The sequence below is a fragment of the Oryctolagus cuniculus genome, chromosome 5 (assembly GCF_964237555.1).
Source record: "Oryctolagus cuniculus chromosome 5, mOryCun1.1, whole genome shotgun sequence".
NCBI classification, from domain to species: domain Eukaryota; kingdom Metazoa; phylum Chordata; class Mammalia; order Lagomorpha; family Leporidae; genus Oryctolagus; species Oryctolagus cuniculus.
The window spans coordinates 10,464,531-10,477,793 of record NC_091436.1 but is presented as its reverse complement, the minus strand read 5'-3'; the positions used below and the strand labels follow the sequence as shown (position 1 = coordinate 10,477,793).

Genomic DNA, 13,263 nt, shown 5'->3' with positions numbered 1-13,263 from the left:
ACCTTAGCTACTGCACCAAATGTCTGCTCCCTTTGGGTGAGTTAGTAAACAAAGCTGTTATTATATAATAGATGCTCATTAAATGTTGACTGTTATTAGACTAGGGAACAGCACCTTGCTTGGAACATGGAGATAGCCAGTAAATGTTTGCTAAAGGACTTGATGTAGAGATTTGCAGATCTGAACCAACCTTGTGGCTGTGGGAGCCCACAGCACTGAGAGATGCCGTGGCTGCCGTGTCCAGGATAAGAGAAATGGTCCGTGCCAGATGCTGCGAGGGTGTGTGTGCCGGGCCAGGAGATCCGGCACAATTCCGTGCAGCAGTCCAGAGCCAGTGACAGATCCCTGCAAAGATGCCCGAAGTTGGGATTCAGAGCCAAGAGAAGGTACTAGGCTTGACCACAGGCAAGAGAGTCCCTTGTTCAGAGAGGAGGAAGACAAATAATTGTGGCACGTGGCTGTCGACGCACTTGGTGAGAGGGCCAGAGGTGGAAATCTTGGGTCTGCTTCTCTTGTGGTACGTGTGGCCTGTCTGTTGTTGACGTCTAGTAGCTGGGCAAGGGCAGGGTCTGGAGAAAGGGGTCAAATGCTAAGTGGCCACTGAAAAGAACTGGTCAGATGGGTGCCTGGTGCCCTGTAGGAGAGTGCAGGAGGCCTCCTTCCAGGGGCACACTTGAGGTGTGCACTCGGGTAGTGAAGCCGTCTGCTGGAGTGGGCTCAGACGCTCCTGCATGTTGTTCAGGTCGCGGCTTAGCTGTAACTTCTCCAAGGAAGCCTTCCTGCCCCCGGGAATCGCTCCTCCCCTGATTCCCGCGGTGCCCGTGCTCTTACTGCACTCATCACGTGCCGCGTTGGAGTGGATTGCTGGATGCCTGGCTGTCTCGCTGGAATGGAAGCCCCATGCGGGCAGATGCCATGTCTGTTTTCCCATGTCTGTTTCCCTACACTGGATACCCAGTAAATGAGAGGGAAAGGAAGTGACCCAGTTGACTGAGATGTTAAACTTTTTCATCTTTTATGAAATTTCAGATTTTAGTTTATCATTTTTGCTGGTTGATAACTTATTTCCTATTTGACTACTTTTTTTAAGATTTTATTTTTATTTATTTGAAAGGCAAAGTTACAGAGAGAGAGAGGAAGAGGAAGAGACAGAGAGAGATAGCGTCCATCCATTGGTTTACCCCTGAGATGGCTGCCAATGGCTGGGGTGGGGCCAGGCTGAAGCAGGAGCTTCTTCCAGGCCTTCGACAGGGTGCAGGGACCCAAGCACTTGGGCCATCTTCCGCTGCTTTCCCAGGCCATTTCAGAGAGCTGGATCGGAAGTGGAGCAGCCGAGACAGGGCACCAGCGCTGCAGGCGGCAGCTTTACCAGCTACACCACAACACCAGCCCCTTGACTAACTCAAGTTTGTCGATGACAAGAATTCTTTAAAAAGGGGTATTCTCTTAGGGGTGGGCATTTAGCCTGATGGTTAAGATGCACATCAGAGTATCCAGGTTTGATTCCTGGCTCCCTCTCCTGACTCCAGCTTCCGCCCCAATGCAGACCCTAGGAGAAAGCCGTGGTGACTCAAGTGGTTGGGTTCCTGCCACCCACATGTGAGACCTGGCTTGAGTCCCACTGTTGCAGGCATTTGAGGGGTGAACCAGTGGATAGAACATCTCTCTCTCTCTCTCTCTCTCTCTCTCTCTCTCTTTCTGGCTCTGGCTCTGGCTCTGGCTCTGGCTCTGGCTCTGGCTCTGGCTCTGAAATAAATAGTAGGGCCGGCTTTGTGGCACATCATGATAAGCCTCTGCTTGCCATGCTGGCATCCCATATTGGAGCAACGATCCCATCCCAGATGCTCTTCTGATCCAACTCCCTGCTAACGCTCCTGGAATCACAGCTGATGATGCCCCAAGTACTCTGCCACCCTTGTGGGAGGGCCAGATGGACTTCCTGGCTCCTGACTTGGCCTGGCCCAACCCTGACTGTTGGAGCCATTTGGAAAGTGACCCAGCAGATGGAAGCCAACTAACTAGGGCTCGCTCGCTCACTCTCTCGCTCTCGCTCTCTCTCCCCCTCTCTGTTGCTCTGCCTTTCAATACATAAATAAGTCAGTAAATCTCAATAAATAAACACTCTCTCATCCTGCTGCCATCCTATGAATGCTAAGGTAGCAGAGGCATGCTGGTAGATTTGTGTAACATTATTGTGTTTCAGAGCTTGGAATGGAAGTCACAATGAATAAAGGGCTCAGAGAATTATACTGAAGGCCATAGCAGGGCCTCTGGGTAGCATTTCCACGCGTTTTTCAGTGCTAAAGCACTTGTGCACGCATCCATTCGACTCTCAGGTTGAGCCTGCGAGCATTGTTTCAGACAGAAAGCCCCCAGCCTCGCACGGGCCTGGCGGAGGCTCCTCTCACCCGCCCTGATTGCTGAAGGCCCAGCGTGGCCGCGCAGTGCTCCTGTGCCACAAAGCCTCTCTGTGAGCATCAGCTTGGGCTCAGATGGGTTTTCTCCCCGTAAAGTGCAGCTCTGATGGCGCGTATGAGAAACACGTCTCTTCATCGGCGCGGGTAATGCAAGGGTTTGTGACTGTACATCGTCACCGGACTCACAAATAGTAAACTCACTCCCAAAAACCTGCTGGCATTTCCACTGTGGGTGAAATTCCAAGAAACTTGGCTTTGTATAAAGTAAGTAACAACTGTCTAGTTTAGTGCTGTGTCTGAAGTTTGAATTTTCCCATGGTAGGTATCTGCTTGAGACATAGAATTTCATAGTACATTTAGTAACTCAGTATATTTTATATTTTATAGGAAATTCATTTTGTACTTTCTAAATTTCCCTTTCTGGAAAGTTTGGTTTTCTAAACTCAGATGGTTTGTAACTGGAAACGTTTCACACCTTTCTGAAAATGCGGCTGCATTCTCTCAGCTGTCAGGTTTTCTATTCTCAGACTGTTACAGGCTGCCACTTTCTAACAACTGCTTTAAAAAAAATACAGTCCAATAAATATGTCACTATAAACAGGTAGGGACTTTTAAGTTCTCATTCATGTATCAGAGGAAGAGAGACAGAGATGACAGAGAGTAAACTCCCATACACTGGCTCATACCCTGGGTACCACAGCAGCTGGGGCTAGGGCTGAGCCAGTCGGAGCCAGCAGCCAGGAGTTAGGCCAGATCTTCCACATGGGGGCTGGGATTCATCCACTTGGAACATCATTTGCCTCTCACGGTGTACGTTAGCAGAAAACTGGAGCTGGGACTGGGAGAGAAGTCAGAACAGGAACTCAGGCTCTCCTATATGGGATGCAGGAATCCCAGCCAGCGCTGGCACTGTGACTCAGTGGGTTAAGCCGCTGCCTGCAGGGCCAGCACCCCATATGGGCACCAGTTCAAGTCCAGACTGCCCCGCTTCTGATCCAGCTCCCTGCTGATGCACCTGGGAAAGCAGTGGTGGACCCCCACCCCAACCTGGGAGACCCAGATGGAGTTCCAGGCACCTGGCTTTGGTCTGGCCTCGCCCTGGCCGCTGGGGAGTGAACCAGCAGATTCTCTCTCTCTGCCTCTGCATCTCCCTGTCTGTAACCCTGCCTTTCAAATGAACAAAAGACAAAAGAATCTTTAAAAAAAAAAAAAAAAAGGAAAACTAAACAAGAACCACTGCCATTTGTACATGGAAATTAGAGACCCAACTCTGATTTTCCCAGGAAAGAAAAATGTTTAAACTATAATCAAAGAGAACCTGAGCTAGAAGTGTCCCTACAACTATTACACGGCATCCCCTGTTTTAAAAAATACAGGCGAGGACACTGAGGCCAGAAAGGTTAAGTTAGCTTCTGAGCTCTGCGCAGCCATCGTGGGAGCCCCGACTGACGTCCCAGCTGGCTGGATCACCTGGCAGCCTCTGCGGCTTCCTGGAGCTCGATACAGAACTGTAGTGAAGACTGATGTTTGTTGACAGCTGACTGTGTCCCTGGCTCTTTTTTTTTAATAGGTTTTTTTTTTTTTTTAATCTTACTAATCCCCACAGTAACCCCTGAAGGAGATAGGATTGCCTCTGTTTTTCCAGACGAGGAAACGACTAATAGACGTAACAATTTGTTTATTGAGGATGAAAAATTTTAACAGAGACTTGTTTTTTAGGTAACTGAAATTTCCATCAATTTATTTAGACAATTGCATTATTCCATAAGCTTTAAAAATCCAGTTATATCCATTGTGGAAGCCTTTTCCAGTAGGATCCTGGCATTTATCATCATGTGTCACTTTGTCTAACCCCTACACGGCCTTCTAACTTTTAACCTCACTCCCCTTCAGTCCTTTCTATATGCTGCGAATTACGTCAACTTAGCTTTAAAGATGCTTGTCAGTCCCGTCAGTCTCCTGCCCTGACAGCCTGAGCGTACTCCAAAAAGAGGGCCGTGTTGTGGCACTGCATGTTAAGCCTCCACTTAGGGCGCCTGCGTCCCATGTCTGTGTGCCAGTTCACGTCCTGGCTGCTCAGCTTCTGATCCAGTTCCCTGCACATGAGCCTGAGAAGCAGGCAGATGATTGCTCAAGTACTGGAGTCCCTGCCATCCATGTGGGAGACCCAGCTGGAGTTCCTGACTCCTGCCCCTTCGGCCCAGCCCAGCTCTGGCTGTCGCGACTATTTGGAAGGGTGAACCAGCAGATGGAAGATCTCTCTGTCTCTCCTTCTATCTGTCACTCTGCCTTTCAAATGAATAAATAAATAAATCTTTTTTTAAAAAGTGTTCCTGGAAAATGTAATTAAAAAATAAGTTTGTCTTGGTGCAGATTTTGAAATCTGTGAATACTTAGAGTCTTCAAAAGTTCATGAAAATACGTATTATAAAAAGTGCTCTGCATAGATTTCAAACATGCTAGTACCAAAATAAATATTTTTCATAGTGCACTCATGACCTGTACCAGTATTCCTCAAGCTGAAGGGCCAGATCTCCACAGGATGACAGGGGCAAGAGTTTGGTGGGCCATGCAGCTGCTTGGTAGAGAGCAGTGTCTGTGAGATGAAATACTTCATAGGCAAGACTTAGAGTGCCCAATAGAAAACTGGAGGTGATAGGAGACAGTTCTAGAACAGGAAGTTAAAAGCTATAAAACAGTGTTCACATTTATCCCTGGTACAAGAAATACAGAGTAAAGCACAACCACAAATTATAAAATATCTCTGAAAGGATCCCTGAAAAGAAGTTTGCTTTGACAAGCGAACTCTGGTAAGAAATAGGAATGAGAAGGTTATACCTGAGTAGGTGGGATAGTCAGGAGGTAAAAGATTTATGAACCAGAAAACCACCACCACCACCACCACCATCACCACCACCATCACCATCACCACCATCACTACCACTATCACCACCATCACTACCACTATTGGAACCACCATCACTGCCACCACCATCGCCATCACCACCATCGCCATCATCACCACCACCATCACCACCACCATCACTACCACTATCACCACCACCATCACCATCACCACCACCATCACCACCACCATCACCACCACCACCATCACCACTATCACCACCATCATCACCACCACCATCACCACCACCATCACCACTATCACCACTATTACCACCATCATCATCACCATCACCATCACTACCACTATCACCACCACCATCACCACCATCACCATCACCATCACCGCCACCATCACCACTGTCACTACCACTACCACTATCACCACCATCACCACCGTCACTACCACTACCACCATCACCACCACCATCACCACCACCATCATCACCACCATCACCATCACCACCCTCATCACCATCACCACCACCATCATCGTCTCTTACTACCTGTGTCACATGTTGCAGATTCCTCTCACCTGTTATCTTGGTTGATTCTTATCATAGACCTCGTCTTCATTTGGTGAAATTATAGTTTACCACACAAAGGTCACAAGGCCAGCTGGATTCTGTGAGCCCCACCTTCCGCTCACTGACACACCCACCCTCCCTGCTAGGCCACCAGCAAGCTGCAGACAGCTCCTCCTCGCAGTCTGCCACCCTGCAGCACTTCTGTGAGCCGCGCCCGGAGGCCAGCAGGCCTTCCACCTCTGGTCACTGTGCAGAGGTGGATTCCACACCTACCAGAAAAGCTCTGCAACTTTGTCCCCACGTTACGGGAAGTGGAGGCTCTGACCATCCTGTCTGAGTTAGCTTTGAGACGTGTTTCAGGGGCTCATTAAATAGTCAGAAACAAAGAAATAACTTGCCCAGTTTAAAATCCTGAGAGCTCATTTGAACAGACCTGACGCCTGGAGTCGTTGTCCCAAGAGGCCACAGTAACTCAGGGCTGTATGTGTTGGGAGAGGTTCCGAGGCCTTGGGCGTGGACGCCTTCACGGTTGAACTGAAATGGGATGCTAACTAGGAGACCATGTGATTGTCCCTAACTGATGAAGAGGAAAGCAGTCGGTCTCCCCCAGGGGGAGGGGGACCCTCACAGTCTGTGTGGAGCTGAAACACATTTTATATTAAACAGAATTCTGTGGAACTCTTTTTTTTTTTTTTTTTTTTTTTTTTTTTTTTTATTTTTTTTTTTTTTTTTTTTTTTTTTTTTTATTTTTTTTTTTTATTTTTTTGACAGGCAGAGTGGACAGTGAGAGAGAGACAGAGAGAGAAAGGTCTTCCTTTGCCGTTGGTTCACCCTCCAATGGCCGCCGCTGCAGCCGGCGCACCGCGCTGATCCTGGCAGGAGCCAGGAGCCAGGTGCTTTTCCTGGTCTCCCATGGGGTGCAGGGCCCAAGCACCTGGGCCATCCTCCACTGCACTCCCTGGCCATAGCAGAGAGCTGGCCTGGAAGAGGGGCAACCGGGACAGAATCCGGCGCCCCAACCGGGACTAGAACCCGGTGTGCCGGCGCCGCAAGGTGGAGGATTAGCCTATTGAGCCACGGCGCCGGCTGGAACTCTTGAGAATTTTACAGTTAAGCTTAGATAAATATTTCATGTAACATCTTTCAGATGCAATCATTTATAGTAATTTCAGTGCTCTGATTTCTGTTTGTTTTCAGATCTGAAAAAGCAAACATTTTCTATGATGATTTATATCTGGGAGCTGCCAATTGAGCCCGAATTCTTTATAAGTTAAATTAAATATAATAATAAGGAGGAGCTCTGGGTACTTTATGTCTCTGACAGAGCAGCGTTAGAAGACATCTTTTCCTTGCTGCAGTGGAATCATGATGTTAAAACCTGTGCCGCCCCATCTAGCCTCCTAAGTTTATTTTTTTAAGATTTATGTATTTATTTGAAAGGCAGACCTACAGAGATAAATGGGAAGAGAGAGAGGGGTCTTCCATCTGCTGGTTCACTTCCCAAATGGCTGCAACAGCCAGGGCTGAGCCAGGCCAAAGCCAGGAGCCGAGAGCTCCATCGGGTCTCCCACATGGACAGAGGGACCTTTTTCCATGGCTTTCCCAGGCACAGTAACAGGGAGCTGAGTGGGAAGTGGAACAGTTGGGGCTGGAACTGGTGCATATGTGGGACTCTGGCCTCTTAGGCAGTGGTCCAGCCCACAGTGCCACAGCACTGGCCCCAGCCTCCCGGGTTTAATGTGACATTGGGTCCAGACACCGTCTGGCCTTCCAGCTGCTTCTGGGGACTTCTGGTGGAAACTGCTGCCCTGTGGTCTCCCGCAGTAGACAGCAAGCTTGTCCGTTGTTGCGGCCTTCATGGTCATGGGCACTTGCACCAACGCAAACCCCCCGGGTCTGAGAGCTGCCTTTCCAACTGCCCTTAGTATACTAGTTTGATCGCTTCTCAACCTTTCGGCTAAGATCAAGTGTAGTATGCAAGTTTGAGAACACGAGCTTTTCCTCAGGTGTATGTCTTGATGAGGGGACCTCTTGGTCAAATGAGCACGTCACAGCTCTCTCCACTCACTCACTCTGATTTGCCTGAACTGATGAGGTGAATCTGACATTACAGTTCTGCAGAAGGTAAAGATGTATTTTCTCTTTTTTCCTAACATCCACTTTTGTTTACTTGCCTCTCAATAGTTGTGGGGTACAGCATCACACAGATTCCGGGTCCAGTGGCCTTTAGGAAGGTTGCTTTGGAATTTGGCGTGAGCAGTGCCACTGTTCCCATGGGCACACGTCACCTTTCCCCAGATTACTCTTATTTTGTTAGGTTTGCCACCAGGAGTCACTGTGTTGTTCTCTGTTTTGTACACACAAGCACATCTCTCGTCCAAGTAGAACTCAATTCCATCTCAAGCATAAACGCCTTCAGTTTTGTTTGTTTGTTTGTTTGTGTTTGCCAGGCAGAGTTAGACAGTGAGAGAGACAAAGAGAAAGATCTTCCTTCCGTTGGGTCACCCCCTAAATGGTTGCCACGGCCGGTGTGCTGCGCCGATCCGGAGCCAGGTGCTTCCTCTTTGTCTCCCATGAGTGTGCAGGGCCCAAGCACTTGGGCCATCCTCCACTGCACTCCCGGGCCACAGCAGAGAGCTGGACTGGAAGAGGAGCAACCGGGACAGAATCCGGCGCCCTGACCTTGACTAGAACCCGGGGTGCCGGCGCCACAGGCAGAGGATTAACCTAGTGAGCCACGGCGCCGGCCAAACACCTTCAGTTTTAAGAAGCGCTGTGTGCTGGGTGCTGGATACTGGGTGCTGCCTGGGCAAGAGAGGGGGTGGGAATTTGGCCTGAGCCCTGCCCTGCATCCCAGAGCAAAGGCTGTGAGGGGTGCACACAGTGCACCCAGCCTGGCGAGAGTAGAGGCCTTGCCATACAGCACCAAGCACCTGCTGCTGCAACTTGTAGAGGCCTTATCTGCAGGAAAAATGAAGGCTTCTTGCTTGTTCTCCCCCTCATCCCTAGTTCAAGTCCACAAGCCATCGAGTTCCTGGGAGGCCTAACAGAGCTGAAGGTTCCACCCGAGTATCCCTCCCAGGTCTCCCAGGCTGACTGCTAGATGTCTTTCGACGTTTTTTTAGGGGGCTCTCACAGCACCAGGCTTCTCACCTCCACCTGCCACACGTTCCATGTCCATTTTTGTGATGAGGTTATGCAATGCCTGCATTGATGTGTTTCCATTTGTTTCCACTTAGGTTTTATGGCAGGCACACAAAGAAACCCTCAGATGTCTCAGTATGGACCTCAGCAGACAGGACCATCTATGTCGCCTCATCCGTCTCCTGGGGGCCAGATGCATCCTGGAATCAGTAGCTTTCAGCAGAGTAACTCCAGTGGGGCTTACGGTCCACAGATGAGTCAGTATGGACCACAAGGTAAAGAACAAGTTTGTCCGAAGTGCGTGCAGAAGACGATAGAAATGGTCTTTTGAGGCCTTCGGAAACGTACTTGAAGGCTCTGTCATTAACATAACCCCACAGTGGTCAGTTGTCTGTGATGGGGGAGGAGTAGGCACTGTTCTGTAGGCACGTACGTGCGAGATGCTGTGGTAAGTGATCCTCCACACGTATTGCAAACAAGGACTGAGCATCTGTCTGACGAGTCGGCCCAGTGGCTTAGTGAGAACAGAGCGCAGCCTTGTCTTCAGAATGTTTCTGATTTAGAGCTTGGCCTTCATCGTGTTGGATTCTGGTTTTGCACCTCCGTCAGTAATCACCTTGAGTGCCGTGAGCTCCTGGCTCGCCAGATGTCACCCACACACTTCTCCCACCCTGTCGCTATGGTGCTACAGCACGTGAACAGTAGTTCCCAATTCCCAGCCATCACCAGCCTGACTCTTAGCATGTGGGTGCAGGTCTTTCCAAGAGGAAAAAAAGGAAAGAGTAGGAAAATAAGTGGAGCAATGCCTGGAATTCACTGTTGATATTCCAGCTTCCTGGAAGTCAATCTGGTTTTGTCTAATACACATAGAATCCTTTTATCAAGGTTTTCCACCTGATACATATTGTTTTTCCAAGTCAGTTTTTGCAATAAGACATTGGAATCTCGCACCTTCTTTATGTTTTGTTTATTTCAATCAGACATTAATGTGTAATTTGGAGCGAATGAGAGTATCTGGCACAGATCCCAGAGTTGCCTCACTTCTGGAAGTACTGTAGCAGGAATATTCCAAGCAACGGGGACAAGTGCCCAACAGAAAGCCGTAGCTGCATGTTGACCACCTCCACAGCAAGACTGGTCTCCCCAAGGCAGAGTTCTGGTGTCTCCCAGGGGTGCTGGCGTCTGCAAAGCTGACTGAGCTGTACCGGGGGCCCCAGAGCCTTGCGGCCTGCAGGCACACGCCTGGGAGCCCAGGAGGCCACACAGGCCCTGGCAGAGTGAAGTGCATGTGAGCAGAGTAGGGTGCTGCTTTCTGACGGAGTGGAAGCACTTTCGGTACTGCCAGGGTAGCACTGTCCTCGCTTTACGTTGCTGGGTTACGTTTCCCTTCCAGAATGCCCCACACAAAACTTCCTGTAGCATCCCTTCCTGCTGGCGTCCCCACCCTGTAGCCAGAGGACAACGAGAAGTGGAGGCTGGCTTGCTTCCTGTGTCGCCGGATCCTAAGCAGTTTTCTGTGTTACCGACTGCAGAGAGCCTGAGGAAGTGAAGTACCAGGGGACAGTGACAGGCAGGCTGCTGGTGAACTCCCTGTTGGTCCCAGGTCATTGTGACCAGCAGCCGTCGGTTGCTGAGCCAAGGCTGAACTGAAAGGTGCACGCTGTGAGAGCCCACCTGTCTACCCGCTCGCTGGCCACGGTGAGCATCTTCCAGGCAGGTTTCCTTGCCTGTCATGGGAAGATGACTTAAGGGACCGTCGGAAACGCTGTCTGCTGGTTGCTGTAGGCACAGAAAACGATAACTTTGCTCAAAGTGTAGCTGGAGACAGGTGGGACCCCTGTTCCCAGAATGTCAAGGACTTAACCCTTAAAACCCTGAAGACTTTGCACACTCTTCCAAATGGGCCCCTGTACGCTGAGCTGGTTCGCTCTTGGAGCCTCTTCCTGTACTTGGGAACGGAGGCAGAGCTGGCGCTCGCGGCAAAGTCTCTGTGAGCTGCTAAGGAAGGGCTTGCGCTGCAGGAGTTGCGAGCAGGAGGTAATTTCTGCAGAATGCGCTTCTTTTTGAAATAGACCCCTCGGTTTTCTGGAGCCAGAGCCCATGAAGACTTCTCGTTCACGAGCACTGAGCCCGGGAGGCTGCATCCCACCGCGCTGTGTCTGCAAACTGCTTGCTCCCTTTTCTGTTACTTTGCCGTTTCCTCTGGAAAATGCGCAAGTTGGATTCTGTAGCCTTCAGAGGTGCCTCCAGTCTGGTGTCCAGGAACCCAGACTCTGCTCAGCCCCACAGCCTCCCAGATGTGTGCAGTGCACAGTCTCCTGCATGACATGTGATTACAAAGTCACGAGGCTTTTTACTGGGGTTTTTAAGGCACGAGTCCTGAGTGCAGGTGGATGGTAGAAGCCGCGTGAAGCGGGGATGGAGCTGACCCCTGCGTGCTGCAGCTCCCAGGAACGTCGCCCCGCAGTCTTCTCTGGGGCCTGGGCCCCAGGGTCCCGCCCGGAGGCTCACTGCCAAAGCTGGAAACCATTCCTGGTCCTCGGAGTTCCGACCCCTTCCTCCGCGGTCTTTTCTCGGCGAACACTGAGTGGCAGGGGATTATGCTGCAGCTGGGATTGTCCAGCTCAGCCAGGACTCTGAGCGTTGCTTTTCTTTCTTGGCTGATCCTTTTAAACAGGGACCCTAATGAAGTTTTCTCTTTCCTTCCTCTTCCTGATTACTCAATTTATTTGCCAAATATTCAGCTTGCATGTTCATGTTTTAAGGTCTCCTGTGTCTACAGAGGCTCTCGTGCAGTCACCCAAAGGCTGTTAGTTGTGGCCTGTGTTTCTGTTCTGAACTAGATGGCTTTCTTCTGGTTTTGTCTTCTTTTTTTTTTTTTTAAGATTTTATTTATTTATTTGAGAAGTAGAGTTACAGACAAAGGAAGAGAAAGAGAGAAAGGTCTTCCATCTGCTGGTTCACCCCCCAAATGGCTGCAGTGGCCAAAGCTGGGCCAATCTGAAACCAGGAGCCAAGATCTTCCAGGTCTCCCATGCAGGTGCAGGGACACAAGGACCTGGGCCATCTTCTACTCTTTCCCAGGCCATAGCAGAGAGCTGGATCGGAATAGGAGCAGCCAGGGCTAGAATTGGTGCCATATGGGACGCCAGCACCGCAGGCAGATTAACCTACTGCACCACAGCGCCGGCCCCTGCTTTTGTCTTTTTTTTTTTTTTTTTTTAAGATTTATTTATTTATTTGAAAGTCAGAGTTAGGCGGAGAGAGAATGAGAGGTCTTCCATCTGCTGGTTCACTCCCCAGCTGGCTACAACGGCCGGGGCTGTGCCAATCCAAAGCCAGGAGCTTCTTCTGGGTCTCCCGTGTGGTTTCAGGGGCCCAAGGACTTGGCCCATCTTCTACTGCTTTCCCAGGCCACAGCAGAGAGCTGGATCAAAACTTTAGCAACTGGGACTGAAACTGGTGCCCATATGGGATGCCAGCACTGCAGGTGACCGCTTTACCCACTACGCCGCAGCACTGGCCCCTGGTTTTGTCTTTTTAAAAGAGAGCTCGGGAAAATATTTCTCACCCACCAGCGTCATCGTCCAAGGCAGCGGCTTCTTCAAGGTCATTGCTGGCGATGGTGACCCTGTGTCGTGGGTCCTGTGCAAAGCGTGCTCCACACTGTCGTTTGTTCTGGGCAGCATGTTGGTACAAGGTGTTGTTCCAGCCCCACTTCACGGAGGAACAGCCACGGCACAGAGCAGTCTAGTGAGGTTAGGAGGCAGAGCCAGGCTGATTAGCCGTTCTGCTGACGGGAAGCCTTGGGAAGTTGAGTAATCACCCTCACCACAGCTGGGGAGGGAGCCCGACTGCAGGGCCACTGGGGCCTCACGGGTCCTCCAGCCCTGAGCTGCTAGGGAGCAAAACCAGAAGCGAGGACTTGCCTCAAAGGAGCAAGGAGCTCTGCAAACACGGGTGTGGAGCTAGACCAGCAGGGGGAGGCGGGGTTAGGAATGGGCGTGACCAGTGGGCGGAGCCAGCCTGAATGCACAGAGGTTTGAGTCCAGTGCAGTTTGTCAAACTGCGCTTTCCTGCCTTCAAGCAAACAGCGTGGTACTGACAGCGTGGGCCAGGGGTGGCCGTCAGGACCTGCTTTAGTACATAGAAAGAAGCCTGTAATGAGCGTGTTCTTACTCACAAGTGAGTTCTACGGGAAAGAGCTGAGATCAGTATCTTCATAAACTTTTTTTTTAATGTTTTTATTTATTTTTTGACAGGTATAGTTA

The 13,263-nt window shown here is 50.3% G+C and overlaps 1 protein-coding gene across 21 annotated transcripts in view; it reads left to right on the top strand.

Annotated features, from left to right (window-relative positions):
- Positions 1 to 13,263, top strand: part of ARID1B (AT-rich interaction domain 1B) — a 449,775-nt gene that overhangs the window by 364,579 nt on the left and 71,933 nt on the right. For 20 of the 21 annotated variants that reach the window (XM_051855227.2, XM_051855222.2, XM_051855223.2 and 17 more), the window contains one exon: positions 9,088 to 9,267. The exons of the other annotated variant lie outside the window; for it this stretch is intronic. In XM_051855227.2, the coding sequence (XP_051711187.2) occupies positions 9,088 to 9,267 (180 nt within the window). The remainder of the gene's footprint in view (positions 1 to 9,087; positions 9,268 to 13,263) is intronic. 21 annotated transcript variants of the gene reach the window in all.